This window comes from Dryas octopetala, chromosome 2 (genome assembly GCF_963921425.1).
Source record: "Dryas octopetala chromosome 2, drDryOcto1.1, whole genome shotgun sequence".
Lineage (NCBI taxonomy): Eukaryota > Viridiplantae > Streptophyta > Magnoliopsida > Rosales > Rosaceae > Dryas > Dryas octopetala.
In genome coordinates, this window is record NC_141367.1 from 30,098,061 (window position 1) to 30,119,704 (window position 21,644).

Consider the following 21,644-nt stretch of genomic DNA (forward strand, 5'->3'; position numbering starts at 1 on the left):
ATACAATTTACAAATTTCAATGGGATTTTTTTTTTTTAATATTTTGTGAAGTTGTACGAAGATATTAGTTATATTTTGCTAGTTTATTAGAGGAATCTTTTGCCCGTGGTTGTCATTGTGTTTTGTTGGTAAAAGAATGCAATTGCAATTTATGACTCTCTCAAATCTAATAGTTTATTCTAGTACAATGTTTGTCAAACAAGTCCTCTTTCTTCTACTATGTTTGTATACTTTTGTCTGGCACTATTTACTTTGGTTTATTCAAGGCCTTTAGTACTACTTATTTATTTATTTCCTAGCTGTTTGTTTTTCATGGAAGTCAATTGACACTCATTTCAATTTCTTTGTATTAATTAATTAGTTTTACTCGATTGCAATAAGAATGTTTTTTTTTTTTGGTCGAATGCAATAAGAATGTTTGGCATCAAATAGTAGAAATGCAAAATACTCGAAATGCAAGCAATATTTCGAGTGCAATAAGACTGTTTGACACTGCAATATATGTTGTAGTTGGTGGAGGCAACATATTTCGATATATGTTGTATAAATAAATAGCTATAACATACACCATTAGCTGTTTGTCTTCGAATGCAATAAGAATGCTTGGCATCAATAATATACAACATTTTCTCTTTGCTATGCTTTTGCTTTTAGTAATCACTTTTTCAAACACCTTATTATAATATTATTTTTCCTTTTTGCATTGAAACCCTTACTTAAGATAAAGAGGCAAAGAAAGTGGCCAAAAAAAAAAAAAGATAAAGAGGCAAAGAATAACCAAAGAATTGATGACCTCTGCCAATAGACAAAGAGAAAATTATTAATCATTATGTATGTATGTACCATTCATATGTTGCTATTTTTTTATGAAACAATATCATGTATAGTATTTATTGCGGATATTTGGGATAGTGATTATATTGAGATAATTGGCATGTGAAACTTCAGTGTGATCAATGGAAGATTCACAACCAGGAAAGGGAAAAATGTCATATAAAATGTGGACCACAGTAGAAAGCAATTTATTGTTAGAGCTCATGGTTGATGCTGCCAAACGTGGATGGCGTGATGCTAATGCTGTGCTAAGCAAGCAAATAGTAGAAAACAAAATACTTCCTCGTCTTAATGAAAAAATTGATGAGAAAAAAACTTATTCCCAGTACCAAAGCAGATTGAAATGGTTTAAGAGCCGATATTCTAATTTTTCTGAGCTTATGCGTCATAGTTCTGGGTTTGGGTGGGACCCAACAACAAAGAAGTTTACGGCTAGTGATGAAGTATGGGAAGATTACCTTAAGGTGAGCTTATTGTTTTTTTTTTTTTAAATATATATTTTATATGATAACTTTATATTATATGTAAAAAAGAAAAAAATTAATTTTTATTATATGTTAACAAATTTTATTATTTTTTCTTTGCTAGTCCCACCCAAACCAAAGACACCTTCGTACAGACACATTTGCAGACTATGAGGACTTGAGAATTGTAGTTGGGAATGGAACAGCTGTCGGGACAAATTCAATTGGATTGGGCGATGATACTGATGCAACAATATATAGGGCTGAAGACAGTAATCGTGTGAGGATAGAAGACTATGTGTATGATGATAGCCATGATGCCTATGTACCAAGTCAACATGAACCATCATCCCAAGCACCACCAACTGGACAAAATACTTCATACCTACCCTTCCCGGACCCCTCTTTAGAGACTCCTTTAGAAGGCACTAGTCTAAAAAAAAAAAAGAACTAGAACTGAGTATGAAGGAAATACTAGCTCATTTGAGACGACCGCTCGAGCCGATGTTCTAGACAAGATTTCTCTTGGCCTTGATACAATTGGTTCAATGGACACTAGGTTTGAAGAAATGCAAAGGCTAATGGAGAAAAGGGACAAATATATGGAGAAACGTGAATTAGAGAAAAAGGAAAGAGAGAAAAAGAATAATCTCTGGAATGCTATCAAGGAGATCCCAAACTTGGATATTATTACTCGCTGCAAAGCACTTAAGTCGATTAAGAAGATAGGAGTCACAGATGAGTTCTTAGAAATGACTGTTGAAGAGCGCTCAGTGTGGATACTCTGCAACAAGTTGGATGATTGAATGTGGTTTTTTGAGTCTAATGTGTCTAGCATTTTGGAGTATGTTAAACTTTTTGGTTTAGAATTGATTTTCTTTAATCATTGCATTTTCTTTAATTTGTTTCACTACTGAGTGCTTATAATGAAATAAATGGATGTTTGATTTATTTATTCTTAATCGTAATTTATAAAATTTATCCCTGCATGATGTGGCTATATGCTTTGGTTTATACATAGTTGTTGCAGACTTAATTATTACTTTGCATGGTTGGTGGAGTGTTAATGATAAAATTGTTATATGGTTCACAATAAAAACTCAACACTTGCTGCTTTATTGAATTATTTTTAAAATAGCATGAGGCTAGAGTGCATGAGTTGTATATTGTCTTAGCCTGGCCTAAAAGTTATTGATATATGACAACTTGAACAAACAAGAAAAATGGTCTAGCTGTATATAAAGTTAAATTATCAATATGGGACGTCATTCACTTTGTTCTAGTTTTGCATATTCATTCATTAGAGGTTTTAATTTTATGATGAACATATTTCATGTAGGATTACGCCTTGCATATTTTGTATACAGAAGCTTCAGATTAATGAAATTTAAATAATGGTTATAATTCCTTCTCATAGAGTTAGAATCCTTAGCCAACAAATCAATTTTGGAGTATGTCTGGCTTTCTAGATTCACTTATTTGACTGAAGTAAACACACTTTTCCATTCATATATATATTGCAATCTAACTTCTTTTTCCTTTTCATTTTTTTGAGATAAGGTTAAAAAATGTCTCAAACAATGATGCATGGGGATTCTGAAGAAGAAGAAATAGAGGATGAGGAAATTGATGAAGAAAAATTAGAGGAAGAATTTTATGAAAGCATCAATTTATTGTTGATGGCTTTTCAAGCAATAATTCAAGTGCTAAAATTTTTACTAATTACAACCTGTGGTGAACGTATTGCGCGTCCTCTAACTCGGCGACCAATTACTACAAATGGATACAATTATATACATAGGGTATTGCATGAGGATCCTGAACACTTCCGTCAAGTGTATAGGATGTATCCTGACGTGTTTCGAAAACTATGCAAGATTATTAGAGAAAAAACACTTTTGTGTGATACACGATTTATTTGTGTTGAAGAAATGCTTGCAACATTTTTACTTACTATCGGTCAAAATTCTCGATATTGCCTAACTCGTAAGGCATATGGCCGATCACATTTTGCAACAAGCAGAAATTTCAACAAAGTTCTAAAGGCCTTGAATACAATAGCACCAGAGTTGATGGCTAAACCTGGATCCACAGCACCAGCTAAGATAAGAGAAAGCACAAGATTTTACCCGTACTTTAAGGTATGTGATAAATATTTTGTACAATAAAATGTTATAACTATATAAGCATGTTGAGCAGGGAAATTTGGTCTGTTTATTAACTCTTATATTTTATTTAGGATTGCATTGGAGCTATTGATGGCACACATATACCAGCAATGGTTAAGGGACGTGATACAAGCAGTTATTGTAATCGTCATGGAAAAATATCACAAAATGTATTAGCAGCCTGTAACTTTGATTTGGAATTCATATATGTGCTCAGTGGATGGGAGGGTTCAGCTCATGATTCAAAAGTGCTAAATGATGCTCTAACAAGGAGGAATGGACTTAAAGTGCCACAAGGTACGTATTTAATTTTCTTTTTTATTTAGAAAAATATTTTTCTTTCCCTTTACGTTTACATTAGGTAGTACATTGAAAATTAATTATATATACATATGTTGTATATTTAGGTAAATATTTTCTGGTGGATTGTGGATTTCCAAATCGACGACAATTTTTAGCCCCGTTTCGAGGTGTTCGATATCATCTCCAAGATTTTGTTGGTCAAGATCGTCAGCCCGAAAATGCAATTGAATTATTCAATCTTCGCCATGCTTCATTGAGGAATGTAATCGAGAGGATATTTGGTATATTTAAATCGCGATTTACAATTTTCAAGTCTGCACCTCCATTTCTATATAAGACACAAGCAGAGCTAGTATTAGCTTGTGCAGGATTACACAACTTTCTACGCAAAGAGTGTCGTTCTGATGAATTTCCTATTGAACCTGACAACGAGTCATCATCATCACCATTACCAATAGATGAAGGGGATAATTTTGAACTACTTCTTCAATCCCAAGAGCAACAACGAGAGAATGCTAATCAATGGAGAACTAATATAGCTTCAGCTATATGGGGAGATGTCGGGCATGCTGATCATAATGAGAATTGAAAGATTTAAAAACAATTTATGTTATGATTTTTTAATTTAGATCTAGAGACATGGTTGATTTAGATGCAATTACATGTCAATTGCTTTCATCCAGTTGAACCACCATTTTTTTTTCTTTTTTTAAGTTTGTTATTTTTCTTGTTTTTTCCCACAATTAATCATATTCATCATAGACATAGTTAACAAATAGATGGTCATGCATCTTGATTTTTCCTTGTGTACCTAATGGTTGCACCCGACTTGATGTCTATCATTATCAACTTGACCATTCTTGCTCTACATTGTGCTTTTGTTTTGTTTTAAAGATTATTTCCCTATTAATGGGGCTAATTTGTAAGAGACCCTATCATTGCCATTAAGCCAGGGTGCATGGCTGGTCTTTTTATTTGTGAAGTTTAACAAAGAGAATAGGGGTAAAATAATGATTTTACTATATTTTTTCGGAGTGTAATGAAGAGCTCAATTTTGATTCAAATAGTTCCTACATACTTTTCTATTCATTATTTTGATGTAAGGAAAAATTTAGCATGAAAGAGGAGGAATAACAAATAAATCACAAAGTTGAAAGAGATCACAGGACTTCTTCAATAGATTTGTTACAGTCCTCCCCTATTTGTTAAAAAAAATATCCGAGAAATTTTAAAATAAACAATAAAAAACTCTATTAAACTCTATCAAAGTTATTAGAAGTCTATAAAAATCCATCAAAGTCAATGAAAATAGTTAGGCAAACTCTGTTAAAACTCTATGCAGAATTCTGCCAAAGTCTGTGTGGAGTTTATGAAAGTCATTTAAAATCCATCAACTCTACCAAAGTCAATGACTTTTAAAAACTCTACCAAAGTCCATTAAAATCCTAATTGAATACACCCCCCAAGTCTTTGGCTCTGAAGCCGCCTTTGAGTGTAAGAAGACTATGCATTCTGCCTAACCCTCAATAAATGAATAAAACCAAAAATAAAAACAACTGCCCCACGCATTTATACTCATTCATTGATGATGGGCTTGATGCGCAACTAGCGATCATTATTCTGCAGAAAAAAAACTAATAGCCAATAGAATTAGGGTTAATTTTATTTAATCTTTTCATTGACCATGAACATTCACTTTCAACCATCGATTTATGTACTACCAGATGAATGACAGCATCTTCAGTTTTGCACAGATACAACCCTAGAAAATAGAAACGAAAAGGGATTTCAGTGTATATGAGTTACGAATATGAAAATTATGTAAACCAGACAACATTTTTTTTTTCTACATTTTCCTCTGCTTAGCTGTTTTGGTCAGCTGGGTTCAACAATAACAGTGGTGATTCTAAGTTGTGCTTAAAAATGACCCAATATTGGATTTCAGATTAGATTGAACGGAAGTTTGCAATAGTAATTAACATGATGATCTTGTTAAGATATAAAATAAATGCCCACAGAATAAGATTGATCATAGCGTCATTTTCATCCCTTCTCATTCAAATAGTTGATATGTTGGATCCACACCTGTCAAAGCTGATAAATGACACAATTTACTTCAATATTGCTTAGTATTCATCAAATTCCCTTGAAAAACATAGGTGCATGAAGTAAAATACAATTCCAGGGTTCTATTGTAGTGATACTGAGACCAATGTTGTAGAAGAATCCGCCAGCAGGGGATTTGGAGGTGGAGAAGACAAGTAAGGCTTGGGTGGTATCTGCAAGGAATCAACACTCCCTTCCAACATATCTATGGCTTCTCTCATCGCTGGCCGGTTTGAAGGGTCTGTTTGTATGCACCACAAGCTCACTATTATCATCTTCCTTGCTCTTGCTTTGTCTTCCTCATTCATTATGCTTTGCAGTCCAAGTTCTTCATCGAGCTCAATACGCCTGTAAATCCAATGCGGAAAATATATTTCACTCGTATCTTCAGCTTCAGCATCGATGTTCCTTCTTCCTCCAACCATCTCTGAAAGCATCATTCCATAACTGTATACATCGGATTTATGTGAGACCCCTCCAAAATTTCTACAGAAGACTTCTGGAGCAATGTATCCAGCAGTACCTCTGGCACCCAACATTGACACGATACTCTCTTTCCTGTTGCATATTTTAGCAAGGCCGAAATCAGAAATTTTCGGGGAGAAGTTTTCATCAAGAAGAATGTTATGAGGCTTTATGTCAAAATGCAAAATTCTTGTATTGCAACCACGATGTAAGTACTCTAGTCCTTGAGCAATGCCAAGTGAAATTCGTTCCAATGTTTCCCATCCCAAATGAACATCTTTTTGGGGGTTGTTTGCATCAAATATGAACTTCTCAAGAGATCCATTCGGCATGAATTCATAGATGAGAGCTCTTTCTGAACCCTCAAAGCAAAAACCCAACAAGCTGACAATGTTGACATGGGAAGTTCTACTAATGGCTGCAACCTCATTCATAAATTCTTCTCCATTACCCTTTGATTTGTTCAAGACCTTCACTGCTACAAGACGGCCGTCAGTTAATTTTCCTTTGTATACACCACCATAGCCCCCTTGCCCCAATTTTTCTTTGAAGGAGTTGGTCACTTTCTTGACATCGAAATAGTTGTATCTTTTAACTTGAAGTGGCCCATTGTTCATTAGAAAAGCCTCAACAGCTTGACGATCTTGGTTCTCCTTCTTTGGAAAGAAAATAAATCTATTAGATGATAACTTCCTCCTTAAGCCGCAAGCAGTAACCACTAGAACCGTGAGGATGAAACCACCAGCAATTCCCAATGCTGATCAAAGAAACAAATGACAAATTCATGCAATGCAAGATCATGGAAAATATAAACTAGCTTTTTTGAGAGAGTTTGCCATAAAAATTTAAATGGCGATATTCAAAACCCTGAAATTGATAGAATTAGAGCATCCAACCCAAAACCAATTGGCAATGGGTGGAGAGGTCCAAGACTTATAAGCACATATGCTAAGCCTTAGTTTTCCGATGTGGGACATTGCTCCACATTACTCTCAACACGCCCCCGCACGTGTGGCGATATTTTGAGCCTTACACGTGAACAAATTGTATTGGGTGACGTGGGAGCACGTGTGGCCGTTGGGCCTTACACGCGGATAACCAAGCTCTGATACCATGATAGAATTAGAGCATCCAATCCAAAACCAATTGGCAATGGGTGGAGAGGCCCAAGACTTATAAGCACATATGCTAAGCCTTAGTTTTCCGATGTGGGACATTGCTCCACATTACTCTCAACAGAAATATCATTCCAAAGGACCGCATGGCATAAAATTATAAAACAGTTAAAAGAAATCCAAGTTTGATCAAGGGTATGTTTTACAGAGCATTCAATTTAATGTCCCGACGTGTTTAAGCACATAGGGCCAACCAAAGGACTACTGTCATTGTAAGCAACAGGGTGATATTCAAAGTTTGTTCATTCCATGATATGTTTAGAACATTAATCCTCTGCTGAGGCACTTGGGAATGATTTGATTTCCTTCAGTTCAAACACTTGTCCTAGATGAGAATCCATATCAATTAGATATTTAATTGAAGAGTTATGGACCTTACCTAGTCCGAGTTTCCATTTCCAGGTCTTATCTCCTGCAACATAAATTGCAAAGAAAAATTCTGTTAGCTAAAGCAAAGAAAATTGAATTGTCATAAATAAAATTGGCATTCACCAAAAACAAGATAATGCATAATGATCATTTAAAAACTCTCCATATGTATATGTGCGCGTTTATGTACCTAATAGTCTAATACCAAAAAAAAAAAAAAATCAATTAAACAGTTTCTTTTCCTCTGAGTTATATCCTTGGAGGAGTGACATTGGTTATGGCATGACAGATAATAAAGACAGCAGGTCATGTAAATGCGGCAAGCATCCAATTTTATGCACATCTCTTCCGAGGTTATACCTTTTATACATTTAATTTCCTCACATTTGCCTCCTTGGTGATAATAACAATCAGAGCATTCTTGGGTTACTTTCACTTGAAGGGAGAACACAGCAGTCAATGCAGAAAGATTGTATTGAGTTTGCATTGGATTCTTTGGATCCAGATGAATGGGGAGCTGAGCGATTAAACATGCTGGAGGGGGATTTGGTAAACTAGTATTAAAGGACATATAGTAATTATGGGAACCATTGGAGCAGCTGAAGTTAGGATCTCTAATCTGTTGGGGCTTGTGGCATTTGAAGAGGGTCAGATTGGCTGTGGAATCTATGGATAATGTATAAAGGATAGGAGACATAGGAGAAGGGATGGGAAGACGCAAATCGTCGAAATCTTCATAATTGCAGTCATCTTTATTATCTAAGTGCCTCTGAAGCCTTGTGTCTTTGAGTTTGATAGAAATGATATTTGATCGAGAGATGTTTTCTAATTCATACCAGTATCCTCCATCTATCAGTTGGATCTTTGGCCCAGAGGGTTGAGAACAATCAACTGTGAGCAACCCGCATTCACGAGGATGTGCCATACTTCTGAAGGGGAAGCTGATATCGCCTACCATTTCATTACAGGGGTGGAGTGGACAATCTTTGTCTGGTTCAAAGGAGTGAAGAACCACAAGATGAGTAAGAAGAGAGAAAACGAACAAAGCGACGGGAGCCATGGAAAGATTCCCAGCTGGACAAGCAGAACAAAGCACCACGAAAAAAGTTCTACTCCTCTAATTCAGAACAAGACTGTTGTTCAATTATTTGCCTCCATCCTTTCTTAACCAATATTGTCCCTATGTGCTTAAACACGTTGGGACATTAAATTGAATGCTCTGCAAAACATACACGTTAAGTGTTCACACAAACATGCCCTGCCGTAATGTATGTGGTTCAGAGGAGTTGCAAGGGTTTCTTTCTTAAGAGTTTGAAGAGTCAAGGAGTCAAGTCTTTCTAGTGCTAGTCAATGAGGAAAATGAGAAGGAAACTCCCTCATATGCGAGAGTGTCTTGTAGTAACATGACCACATCCATCATCAACCAATTTTATTTTGGGTAACAATCCGGGCCCAAGGCCCAAACACCATCATGAGCCAATTTAAATTTCGAAGAAAAATCCAATCAAATAATCCAATTTATGTGAGAAAAAAGAAGAAGAAGAGAAGATCCAATATTATTGCATAGTCAACATCCTAGTTGACTTGGAATACTTGTAGTCAACATTATTGCATAGTCTTTGGATCCTTCTACGGTAGGCAGCCCAAAACAGCATCCACTGATGAGAACCTCATATATTTAGTAGCTTATTCTACTTGTTATTATGTCATTACTATTTACTTCACTGTTATTTCCACGATATCGACAGTATGGTTCAAGGAAGCTTACCTTCACAGTATGATCCATTTACAATTTAATTTACAGCACCAACCACGTTCGTACGGAAAGAAATTTTAATCTATTCAGTGGAAATCAGGGTTTATTTATGATTTTATAATATTGTTGCAATTAAAAAATAAAAATAGAAAGAATTGACAGCATCTTCAGACATCCACAGATACAACTCCCAAATAGAAATCAATCGCGGAACGAGGTTCCCTTAACCAAATCTTCCTCAATTCCTAAAACTCATTTTACATTATTTATCAAATTTACACATACATTTCATGTAACATTGAAGTAGGGTTCAAACAATGCCTGACCTACGAAAATGGATTCCAAAAAATTGAATGAAGGGTTAAAAGAATAGGGAGGGAAACAATGAACAAGTTAAGCTACTTTGACTCCGCTTGGGCGTTTTCCTTCCATGGCGTCCTTCTTATCACGGCAATCGCAACAAAGGAAAGGCCCTTGCCAAGGCGTTGAACTGGTGGAGAAGATGGAACCAGCATGAACAGATATGCCCTCGCTCGGTGCAAGGTCTACTTGGCATACAGCACACATGAAAATCCCAGATGTTGATTGTGCTGTGCACTCATCACTGCCCAGCCTGCAATACATTTATGTAATAACAAATCATTATTTTCAGATGCAGCCAAATACATATGATAAGAATCTTCCCACTGATTAATAACATTTCACAAGAAGCCGAGCGACAAATACAAACTTCCCACCTCAACAATAAAGGTTTCTGATATCTAATATGAAAGTCTAATTCGATTTGCTATATACAATTTAATAAAATGTGAACAATTGTCAGTGACATTGTTGAAAACTTGCTTTTCAGAATTAGTAATAGTCTTCCACTGAATGAAGAGAGAATCAACTAACCTTTCAGCAAGCATGGCAGAGCCTTCTTCAAATAATTCTTCCACAAAACCCACAGCTGAAAGCTTCTTGGATAGTTTATTAGCAGAGTTGCGTGACTTTTTCCTGAACAACAGGGTCCTAAGCTTGTTCTGCTTTTTCGGGGGAGTTGAAGGCTGTACTGAATTATCAGGAGGAATTATGTCAACAACTATGCAGGTTGTATCATCCTTTAGACCTCTTGTCCTTAAAGCTTCCTAAACAAAAATCCATCAAATGCAATAAGAAAGAATTCATGGCTTTTACCGTTCATGCACACTATTAGACAAAAGGCAAATGGATAATTCAAACCACCTTCACAACTTGTCTAGCAGCAAGTTCAGCAGGCAATCCACGGCACGCTTGTGCTGCCATATCTGAGGATAGGGCATCCCAGATGCCATCAGAAGCAATTATAAGCCTCCCACCTGCTTTTGAGAGCTTTTAAACCGATAAAGAATGTTAGCTACTTAGCCCTCATGCTAAAGAAGATTTGTCACTGAATTGAATAGTTTATAAGAAACTCAGCAAGGAGAAAGATACCTTGACTTGTTTCACATATGGTATTGGAACTATAAACTCCCCAACATCCATGTCTCCAATTGACCTAGAAAGGCATAAACCCCCTGGCCAACAACGGAGGGGACCAATCTGTAAATGTTAAACAACATTTGTTAACAAAAGAGGTACCTTATTTTTCTTTTCAGTAAAAACAGTGTAAGATCTAAATGCCCTCACCTCTGCACCACCAACAATGCTCAACCTCCCAACTTCCCCGCCACTTGCAGCAACACGTTCCCTCCTAAAATTACAGAACAAATGTTCGATTAGAAAATCCAGAGAACAGTAATAAGAAAGGATTTTTATTGAATTTAAAATCAATACATACTCCTCTACATTTTCTTCAAGTCTATGATCAACAGTTAAGGTGGAAACAGCACCACCCTGAGTATCTAAGATACAACGGGAATCTCCTACCGATGCAACTGTTACAGTCCATCCATCAACTATTACAAACGTAGCTGTTGTTCCAGAAGTTTCCCCTGGAGATAATTATAAGAGTAAAGAGAATTAGTTTGATTTGGGGCATGAAAAATATGAGGAAAAACAGAAAATAAGAAGGAGAACAAAGGGTTAAAGAAATTGCAAATTCCATGCCTCTACTTTGGAAATCCTTATCAGTCTTCACAAACCCAGCAACCAAGGCCCGAGGTAAAGCTTGAAGCCACTCCTCCCTTCCTAGCCCACGGGGCATAGCACCCAACACATGATTTAACAAATTCTCTCTTGTATATACGGCTGCTGCATTTCCATTGTGCCCATCAAAGATCTGACAATTAATAAGAAATCAGTGACTATCATATTTGACATTACCACTAAAGTTGATAGCCAAAGAAACTGGTTTGAGCACACTGCTTCACCCCACAATCTACGAACAATATTACAGGACATAGTCCAAAAATATCTCGTGGACTGTCTATGTGGGAACAGATCAAACCAATACAGTCCATAAAGAAAATTTACAGTGAACAAGCCAGGAGAACATAAGTTGAGCAATGATACTTAGCATTCAACGCACGAAGTTCATACAGTTCAACAATATACCAGAGCTGAGCTGCCAGACTCTGGTTCTATAGACTGTAGTGAAAATGTAAGAGAGACTCGGGATTACCGCAAATGCAGAAAATGTTGTTGAAGGATTTCCGGGTACTCGCTGACCATCAGTCTTGATCAGGAAATAATCCTCCCCTTTCCTGGATTGAGCTGCATGCCCGTATCTGACAGTCGGCTTCTCCATCTTCTCACTCTTCAGCTCTCTGCTGATCAATGCAGCAAGAGGCACAAGATTATGATGGAGACGCCTCCCTTCTCCTGACGCCATGACTACCTCACCACTGTCTTTTCCAGAGGCCCAAGACCTTCAAACTATCTACTTTGTTTGCCTCAGAAGCATACTAATGGTAAACACCTAAAGACCCTAATACTATGTACAAACTAATTACATCAGATAAATTTTCACAGTCAATATAGCCACAAAGCCTCTCCGAGTATCACAAACCCACGACTTTCTTTGTGCAATTAGTACAAATTCCCAGTCTAACAAAGAAAAATCGACCTTTTCAAGAGAAACTCCAGCTGATCTGCATTTATCATCCACAAAACAAAGAACACTGTCAGGCTATGACTTTAAAACACCTATACATTCATAACATTCAACAAATTGATCAACCACCAGAAATTACAAAACTAAAGACAAAAATCGATCATCCAATATAACGAATAAAAGAATGACAGTCCACATCTTAGATATTCCATAATTTGGCAGTTGGCACCCAAAACACTGAGCACAAGACAAAAGAAAACCAAACGTAGAGATTCAAAATCTATGAAACAAAGGGTAAGATGCCAATGTTAACTTAAGCTTGTATTAAGCTTACCCAGAAAACAAAAATTCTAATTTTCGTTCTTTTCTTCTTAGCTCTGTCTTCTTTTTCTTTTTTCTTTTTTCTTAGGAACCAAACAGAGGAACAAAGATTCCGACAGACGAGGAAGAGGTAATGTGGAATACCCGCAAGAATGTCTGGCTGTGAAACCACAACGCAGAGCGAGCCAGACGCAGATCCGATTGCGACAGTAATAAGCAAGGACAATAACAACAACAACAACAACAACAGAGAAGCAGAAGAAAGCACATAAAGAAATCAACACGGAGACGAAACGCGTTTTCGTGACAAGGTATGAACTGTAAAACCCATTGATCAAAACCCAAATCTTCAATCTTCCAATTAAAAAAGGCTTTGAATTCCTTGAGTCAGCTTCACAACATTTTCCTCCACCAAACACCCACTATTTAAAAAAAAAAAAAAAGAGAGAGAGAAATGAAAAAGAAATCGGAGACGACCGATAGAGTTTTAAATTGAAATATCTGGGTGTTAAAAACAAATGGCAGCGAAATTCGGTGGCAGAAAGCTATCTTTTTTATTTGGAGGAAAGAGAGAAAAGTAGGTTTGGCTGACTATAAAAGTATAAAGCCATCCAGGCATCCATCCATAAACCCACATTCTGCTTCTGCTAAAAGTCGGTTTCTCTCAACCAATTTTTCCTCACGATGATTGCCAAAGCTTTATTATTATTTTTTTTTTTTTCCGGGAAAAGAAGTTCACCGCCATGGGATTAGAAAGAAAGTTACAGCGGAAATGTTTATTTATTGTGCTCTAAACAAATAGTATCGCCAGATTATGCTTGCTTACCTAACAGATCTTGCAGTAGATTATTGTAGGCATAAATTCAATTTATATACATATCTATATATATTATTTTAATAGGGTTTATAAACTTTTAAATATTTCAAATATACACCTGATTTATTATGTAAATTGAAAAATAAAATTTCGTCCATCAATTTATTGAGAGATCAGTTAAATGTCAGCTTGTCTTTTGTTAACGGGGATTAATTGGCGACATGGCACCAACTCAGCATACATTTCTCTCCAAATGAGCAGCACATGTCCACTTGACACGGGCCCACACACCCATCACCTTCTATCCGCTCATCAAACGCTCTCCTGACCATTTAGTCTCCAAAAAACATCACGTTTTCCTACAAATTCAAATATAAATCTCTCACTTGTGTTCAACAAGCGAGAAATAGATGATGAGTTTGTGGACCCGTGTCAGGGGTTAGGTGGATCTGTGTCGCTCATTTAGCGGGAAATGAGCGACACGGGTCCACCTAACCCCTAACACGGGCCTACAAACTCTCACTCTCTCTATTATTATTAAATTGTGGGCCCGTGTCGCTCATTCGGTAGGAAATGTTTGCTGAGATAGCGCCACGTCGTCAAGTAATCCCGGTCAGCAAAAGCTAAGCTGTCATTTAATTGATCTCTCAACGAATCAATGGACAAAAATTCATTTTTCAATTTAGATAATAGATCGAATATATATTTGAAATATTTTAAAGTTCATGGACCCCGTTGAAATAGCTTATATAGTTATGTGTCTAAATTGAATTTATGCCATTATTTTAATTAAACAATCCTAGATTTTTAGTGGACGAGTGTCTATTTTATTTGTTCTCTTTGGCTAATTTGAGACTTCAAATTATTTTTGTTTATACGAAAATCTTCAAGTATATAATTAGAGTTTCTAATTCTACTAGTTGAGAATATTACCTTATGCTCAAAGCCAGAGTTTAAAGTTTAGAGACCGGAATTGACATGACTAAGCAATTAAAAGGAATCCTAAAAATTAAAAGGAACATTACAATGTGTTTGCATGTAGAAAAAAAAACTTGGGATTTAAAAAAAAGTAAGTATTTCACGCGTGAAAAATTGAAAATTCCATGTTTGACCAAATTATAGGGAAATTCACAAAGTACGAGGGAAATATTTGTGGAATTTACAAAGTTTAAATTCTAAGTTTAAATTCTAACAAAATAGGCGTCATTTTACAATTCTTATACAAGCAGAAATTCTCTTTTCCAAGTGGGAATAAATTTGGAAATTGTAAAAAAACGAAATTACTCATAAAAACAAGCGGGACTTCCTTTTCCATCCCACCCAAAAAACAAACGTAGGTACATAGGTGCTTCTCTACATCTCAAAGCAGCCCAGTCCTTACAAAAACAGAAGGAGAACGACAAAAACCCAACCAGATCAGTCACCATGGTGCTATACTAAAGAGATTTGCTAGTTTGTTTCCTTTCTCACGTATGTTAATTTTATTTCACTACAAATACTCATGTATTATTTCTCTCTTATTTATAATATGATTTGATGGTTAATCTATGAATTTTTTTTGAGAGAATTGAAACATGGGTCTACGAAGGATTGCAAATAAAATTTATAGGTAGAGGAACAATTATATATATATATATGCTATGACATGTGTATGTTCACGGTCTGTGAACATATTAATCAATATGTGTGAGTATATATACCCACCCATATTAATCAATATGGGTATATATATATGTTACGACATGGGTCTGTGAGTGTGTATATATATATATGTGTGTGTGTGTGTTACAACTTTAACGACTTTTCCAGCTATAATGGCATGAAACAAGCTCATATCAACCAATATTAGCCGTGAAGCATCCCTAAGACACATATTGATTAATATATATATATATGCTATGACATGGGTATGTTCAAAACATATTAATCAATATGTGTGTGAGTATATATACCCACCCATATTAATCAATATGGGTATATATATGTGTGTGTGTGTGTGTGTGTGTGTGTGTGTGAAAATGATATAATGGCATGAAACAAGCTCATAAGGACTTTTCCAACTATAATGGGCATGAAACAAGCTCATATCACTCAATATTTGCCGTGAAGCATCCCTAAGACTGTGAACTCTAGCTCCTATAATTATTTAATTTTTTTACCACTGCACTATTTAAATTTTTAAATAACATTCGTTACCCAAACAAGAAAATTTATAATTTTTGTTATTTTCTAAATTCTACATACATATATCCAAACAATAGAAAATGCAATTGATGGAAATTTAATGATGAAGTTTTAAATTCCATCATTTATAAATTTCTATGAAAACTAGAATTACTTCATCCAAACACACTGTTAGGGTTTATTTGAGAGTGTTTATGTAGCAAGTATTTTTGCTCAGTAGCGCTTTTATTAGAAGTACTTTGCTAGAAACACATAATTTAAAAAAAAAAATCAAATTACTTCTCCAGAAAGCGCTTTCAAGTGTTTTTACAAACCAAAAGTACTTTCAATTTTTCTTGCCAAATATAAGCAAAAATGTTTTTGACTATTTGAAAACACTTTTAAGCATTCTAAAAGCCTTGTCAAACAAGCTCTTAGTCTATTTTCCTATATTTGGTAAACTGATTAAGCTTAGAATTCAAATAACTAAGGATTTATGTCTCCTGCTCAAAGATGGTCCACCATGGGACTAGTATGTTCATATCATGTCCATACGACACAATCCTATCTCGTGTAATTATATTATGCATTCTAAACAAGGCCATAAATAACAAAAAAGAACTTTCAAGTGCATATATTACGGGACTTTAATACATTCGAAGTCTGAATGTCTGTTAGTGCGAATACATGCACATAAAGCCATCTATTTGTTTGCAAACCATTTTACAACAAAAAAAAATAATTACACCAAATAATGTAACATGAAATTGAATGAAGTTTATCAAGACAATTTCATTTTATTTAATAATGATGAGTATGAGTAAAATTTTCATATAACAAGTGTATATTATGTATCTATTTTTTCTTAGAGTTTAGAGGTAGATACAAAAAATTGTATACACCTTTTATATGTATTATTATTATTATTTTTGAAAGACAAGAGAGTAGAGAGAGCAGCAGTTGCCCAAGCGGCATTTTTTTTTTATTATTAAGAAAAAGGTAATTGAACTCGGATGCAAAAGAAGTAATTCTATGGCCCTTATAACTATTGTGGCATTTTACAAAGGACAGTACTTGGGTCACCTCATTTACCAAATTGACAATTTTGGTAATGTTGGTGCATGATCCGAACCGTTCATTTTTTAGATCACCTATTATATATCATCTCTATAAAAAATTAAATATATAAAAAATTATTTGATTATATAACTATTGTCAATTAAATATAAAAAATCAATAATTTAGTTTAAAAATCACTCTTTAATAAAAAAATTATTAATTTTTTTACTTAATTGACAATAATTATATAACCAAACAATTTTTAATTAATTTAATTTTTTATAGAAATGATCTTTAATAGATTATTTACAAAATAAATAGTTCAAATTAATATATTAGCAATATGAAATCAAAATTTAGGAGTAAAATCATCTTGAGATACCATAGGGTAGGGTTTAGGGTAGCCCAAGTGCTGTCTTTTTACAAATTTAAATTTTTGTCGTTAAAAGTTTCGGGGTTGGGATTTTTGTGGAAAAAAGGTGACACGTGCCGGGGGTTGTGCATGTGTTTCTGACTTTCTGTGATGGCAATGATGTGGACACGCTGGGCAGTGCGCACGTTGTATGTGATTAAGTGAGTGGGAGTCTGCGTTGCAGGTGTCTGTAGTGTGTAGGGTGGCTTTTTACTCATGACTTTTCATGGTCCCTCCCCCACAGTCAATGCTTATGCAGTTATGCTCATGCAATGTCCCTCTCATCGGACATCTCATGAATCAATAACGTTAGTTGTTCTATATTTTTTTTTTTTTATATTTATATTTTATTTAATGTGTCATTTTATTAGAAAGATAATTTTTTTTTATTTTTTTTTTAATTTTTAGTGTTCAATATATGAATGACAAATAAGATGGTATGAAATTATAGTATAAAAATGTGATAAGTGTAGCATTACTTTCATGAATATTGGATGATTTGGATCCTTCTCTCTCTTTTTTTTTTAATTTTTTTTTATCACCTAAATTGGATTATTTGATTTGGATTTTCCTTCGAAACTTAAATTGGCTCATGATGGTGTTTGGGCCTTGGGCCCCGATTGTTACCCAAAAAAAAATTGGTTCATTATGGATGTGGTCATTATCTACTCTTAAATGTGTATTAACCGATGATGATAATAATGATGAAAAAAAGAACTACATGGATATATACTTTGTTAATTTTACCCTGATTATTTGATCATTTTTGTTATTCCTATAAGAATGATTAATTTAGTGATTAGGTATAAAAGTGCATGTGGTTGTGTAATAATTAAGCTGCCCAAATATTGAAGATATGTAGGGCAGGGTTGCAGTGTAGGTTTGTAGCCCTCATGGGGCTATTCAAAATCCCAAATATAATATGATGAACATGGTATCCTATGTCGCATGATATGCATAGGTCAGAGAGAAAGAGATCCATGGCTATATAATTGGTTCTATTCCAAACAGCCAAATATATAGGCTTCATCAATGATAAAAATGGATATGTTAATGAATTGATCATGGGTCTCACTGCCCTATTGCTATTGAAGTACCAATTAAGCTAGCTAACTAGGTCTTACTGTCAAATAAAAGTTCCTAGCATGACAGAGCTGCATTGGTTAAAAGCTAAAACCATGTGTGCAGCAAACTCTAGGAAATTAAACTCTCAGTATATATACTATATACCAAATCTCATATAAGATATGTCAATGATTTTGTCATTAATATAGACTGTGAATACAGGACAAAATCCTTTTAGGCATGCTTTAATATTTATGCCTGTCTGTGTAAAACAAAATAGTAGTTGCAAAGAGATTAATATGATGATGAGTATCGGCATATATGAAAGCGGCTGTGTCTGTGGCAGCTGCCATTACACTCAGAACATTAATGAATTGCAGATGGGAAAATTGTAGTTGGAAGAAGGATAGTCTGGTAGAGATTTAATAGGGCATTGTATGATTTGTATCATATCATATCATATGAATTATGAAAATGTAGTGAACTAGTCTACCAATTAAGAACCTACAGAGGAGTTACGTGTGGACCTGAGGTGGCCCCAGTCTCTCAACTCACATGCAGTAGTTCTATATAATTTTTAGAAAATTTTAGAATTTTTTTTTAATAATGGAGACATTTTAATTTTTAACTGTTGATACATACATGGTACAACGCCTGGACTACCGACCACTTTCCCAATATGAAGCCCGAAGGGCGACGGGCGACCTTATCATAAATATCCGACCCATAACCCATAAATAGGCTACCCATTGGGTAGTCCATAATCGCTTTTGACTGACCTATGACCCGGATAAGTAGCCTGAAATACCTCCCACGTGTCATCTGCAAGGAAGCCCACCTGTCAATTAAAGAAGACACTGTTAAACTTGTCCTATAAATAGTACCTTCCACTTTTCACAAAGATAAACATAATTTTGGCCACACTAAATTGATAATCCCAGTGTTTTACTTGAGCTGAATTGACTGTCAAAAATAGGGCTGCCCATTGGTTTGGTATTTACCGAACCGACCGACTACCGATCGAAATTTTTTGGTTTGGTAAATCGATTTTAACATACCGAAAATCGAATATCCGAAACCAAAAAATTACCGAAAAAATTGGTTTGGTTTTGGTAAAAACCGAAAAAAATTGGTAAACCGACCGATTACCGAAAATTATGACCGAAAGCAACCGAATCGATTATTACCGAAAAAATCGAAATATATACCGAAAAATCCGAAACAATTACCGAAATTTAGTTATATATATTTATATGTAATATTATTACATTAATAATTTAATATGGTTAGTATATGATTATATATATTTATATGTATTATTATTACATTAATATGCTTAGTATATAGTTTATATAGTTTATAGTTTATATAGTATATAGTTTATAATGTCATATAGTTTATATAAATATATAGTTTATAACTTTACTAACTTTATATATTATATAATTTATAACTCTATATAGTATATAGTACAAAGTATAAACTACTTATATAATAATGTTTTAATATATAATTTTAGTTATACTTATACCCTATATAATAAAATTACTAATTAGTATATAGTTTTAGACTTTTAGTTATAACTTATAGTTTTAGACACTTTACCTTATATATTATATATTCTCTATAGTCTATACACTTTATCTTATATCATAAACTTAAAAGTTAAAAGTTAAATACACTAAACTCTATTAATATCCCATACACTATAATTAAAAGTTAAAACTTAAAACTTAAAACTTAAAACCCAATTAAGCATACAATTTTAATTTCTAAACACTAAACTCTATACACTAAGTCTATTATTATTTATTAATTACTCTATAATGTTTATATACCTAACATTGTTTATGTATATAATATATAGTTATATATAAAGTTATAAACTAATTAGTTCTTAGTAGTTACTATAATTTGATAGTATATAGTTTATAATACTATAAGACTATAGTTTATATAATTAATAGTATATAATATAGTATATAGTTTATAATACTATAAGACTATAATTTATATATTTGATAGTATATAGTTTATAAAGTTTATAATACTATAGGACTATAGTTTATATATTGATAGTATATACTACATAGTTTATAATACTATAATTTATATATGTAACATATATAAGTATATAACATATAACATATAGTATTATAGTCTTATATTAGGGTTTAGTATTATGGTATTATAGTCTTATACTATAGTTTATATTAGGGTTTAAGATATTTTTAATTATTTATTTATATAGAAATGTATTACATGAATTAAAACAACTAAAAAACCCCAAACAAAATCTCAATTGAAACCCCAAACAAAACCGCAATCGAAACCCCAATTGCCCAAACTCCAATTTTTTTTCTTTCCTTTCTTTTTTTTTCATTTTTTTCTTTCCTTTCTTTTTTTTTTTTTTTGCGCCCACCCACCCCTATTCCCCCCCCCCCGGTGACTCTCTCTTCCTCACTTTCTCAGTTTTTCTTAAGAATACTTAAGAGATTCTTTGTGGAATCCATTCTCCATTGTATTTTAATGATCGAAACCATTCATTTTTTAGGTCTCTCCTTAAAGATTATCATCGCAAAAAATTAGTCAAATCAGTCATTATTGTTCATCTAAACTATGTAGACATGCAAACACAATTCATCAATTAGATTTCAATATTGTTAATACTAATCAAATGGCTAAACAATTTTCGATTTGAATGATTTTTTGCATAGATGATATTTGAATGATTTCCTAAAACATAGACGGTTTCGATCAGAGATGTTCTCATATATATATATATATGTATATTTATAAACCCCCAATTGGCCAAACCTTAATCTGACTAAACCCCAAAACTAATCAAATTATTATTGGTTGTTCCTACACCATTACTAGCTAGGATATGGTATAGGGTATATATAGAGATACTAGTATAGGGTATATGTATAGGATCTAGGATAGGGTATTGATTATGTTTAGGGTATATGGTATTTAATAGGGTTTATTTTGAATTTTACTGATTTAAGTGAATTATTGAGGAACAATAAATTTTATTAGGATTTATAATTTAATTATAGTCTAGATAGGTAGAGTTCGAGCCTACGATCGTGTAGACGTCAACGGAACCCGAATCAGACTTACGATGGTGAAATTAGGGACGCTCGAAGTT

At 34.0% G+C, this 21,644-nt stretch overlaps 2 protein-coding genes and 1 pseudogene across 3 annotated transcripts; 1 reads left to right on the forward strand and 2 right to left on the reverse strand.

The window, feature by feature from the left end:
• The first annotated feature begins 956 nt into the window (after positions 1-956).
• LOC147295489 (uncharacterized protein At2g29880 pseudogene) lies at positions 957-2,104 on the forward strand (annotated as a pseudogene).
• A 3,688-nt stretch (positions 2,105-5,792) lies between these two features.
• On the reverse strand, positions 5,793-9,161 carry LOC147295490 (PR5-like receptor kinase). The gene is made up of 3 exons (XM_086230530.1): positions 8,245-9,161; positions 7,895-7,927; positions 5,793-7,097 (listed from the first exon to the last, which is right to left on the reverse strand). The coding sequence occupies exons 1-3, from the start codon at positions 8,942-8,944 to the stop codon at positions 5,959-5,961; spliced, it is 1,872 nt and encodes a 623-aa protein (XP_086086656.1). The 5' UTR covers positions 8,945-9,161; the 3' UTR covers positions 5,793-5,958.
• Positions 9,162-9,835: 674 nt separating this feature from the next.
• On the reverse strand, positions 9,836-13,577 carry LOC147295491 (Protein phosphatase 2C family protein). Of its 2 annotated transcripts, none has more exons than XM_086230532.1 (9): positions 13,119-13,577; positions 12,222-12,690; positions 11,708-11,879; positions 11,439-11,592; positions 11,288-11,351; positions 11,093-11,200; positions 10,865-10,990; positions 10,535-10,767; positions 9,836-10,253 (listed from the first exon to the last, which is right to left on the reverse strand). In XM_086230532.1, the coding sequence occupies exons 2-9, from the start codon at positions 12,429-12,431 to the stop codon at positions 10,034-10,036; spliced, it is 1,287 nt and encodes a 428-aa protein (XP_086086658.1). In that variant the 5' UTR covers positions 12,432-12,690; positions 13,119-13,577; the 3' UTR covers positions 9,836-10,033. The 2 variants fall into 2 exon arrangements, with proteins under 2 accessions (XP_086086658.1, XP_086086657.1); XM_086230531.1 differs by having other exon boundaries at positions 12,988-13,577.
• Positions 13,578-21,644: the final 8,067 nt, after the last annotated feature.

Excerpts from the sequence above, each read along its gene's own strand:
- LOC147295491 (XM_086230532.1), bottom strand. The coding sequence starts at position 12,431 with ATGGCGTCAGGAGAAGGGAGGCGTCTCCATCATAATCTTGTGCCTCTT. Across the intron at positions 11,880-12,221 it reads CAACATTTTCTGCATTTGCG|ATCTTTGATGGGCACAATGG; the intron begins GTAATCCCGAGT and ends ATTAATTGTCAG. Across the intron at positions 10,991-11,092 it reads CATATGTGAAACAAGTCAAG|CTCTCAAAAGCAGGTGGGAG; the intron begins GTATCTTTCTCC and ends TCGGTTTAAAAG.
- LOC147295490 (XM_086230530.1), bottom strand. The coding sequence starts at position 8,944 with ATGGCTCCCGTCGCTTTGTTCGTTTTCTCTCTTCTTACTCATCTTGTG. Across the intron at positions 7,928-8,244 it reads GGAAATTAAATGTATAAAAG|GAGATAAGACCTGGAAATGG; the intron begins GTATAACCTCGG and ends TTTATGTTGCAG. Across the intron at positions 7,098-7,894 it reads GAAATGGAAACTCGGACTAG|CATTGGGAATTGCTGGTGGT; the intron begins GTAAGGTCCATA and ends TTCTTTGATCAG.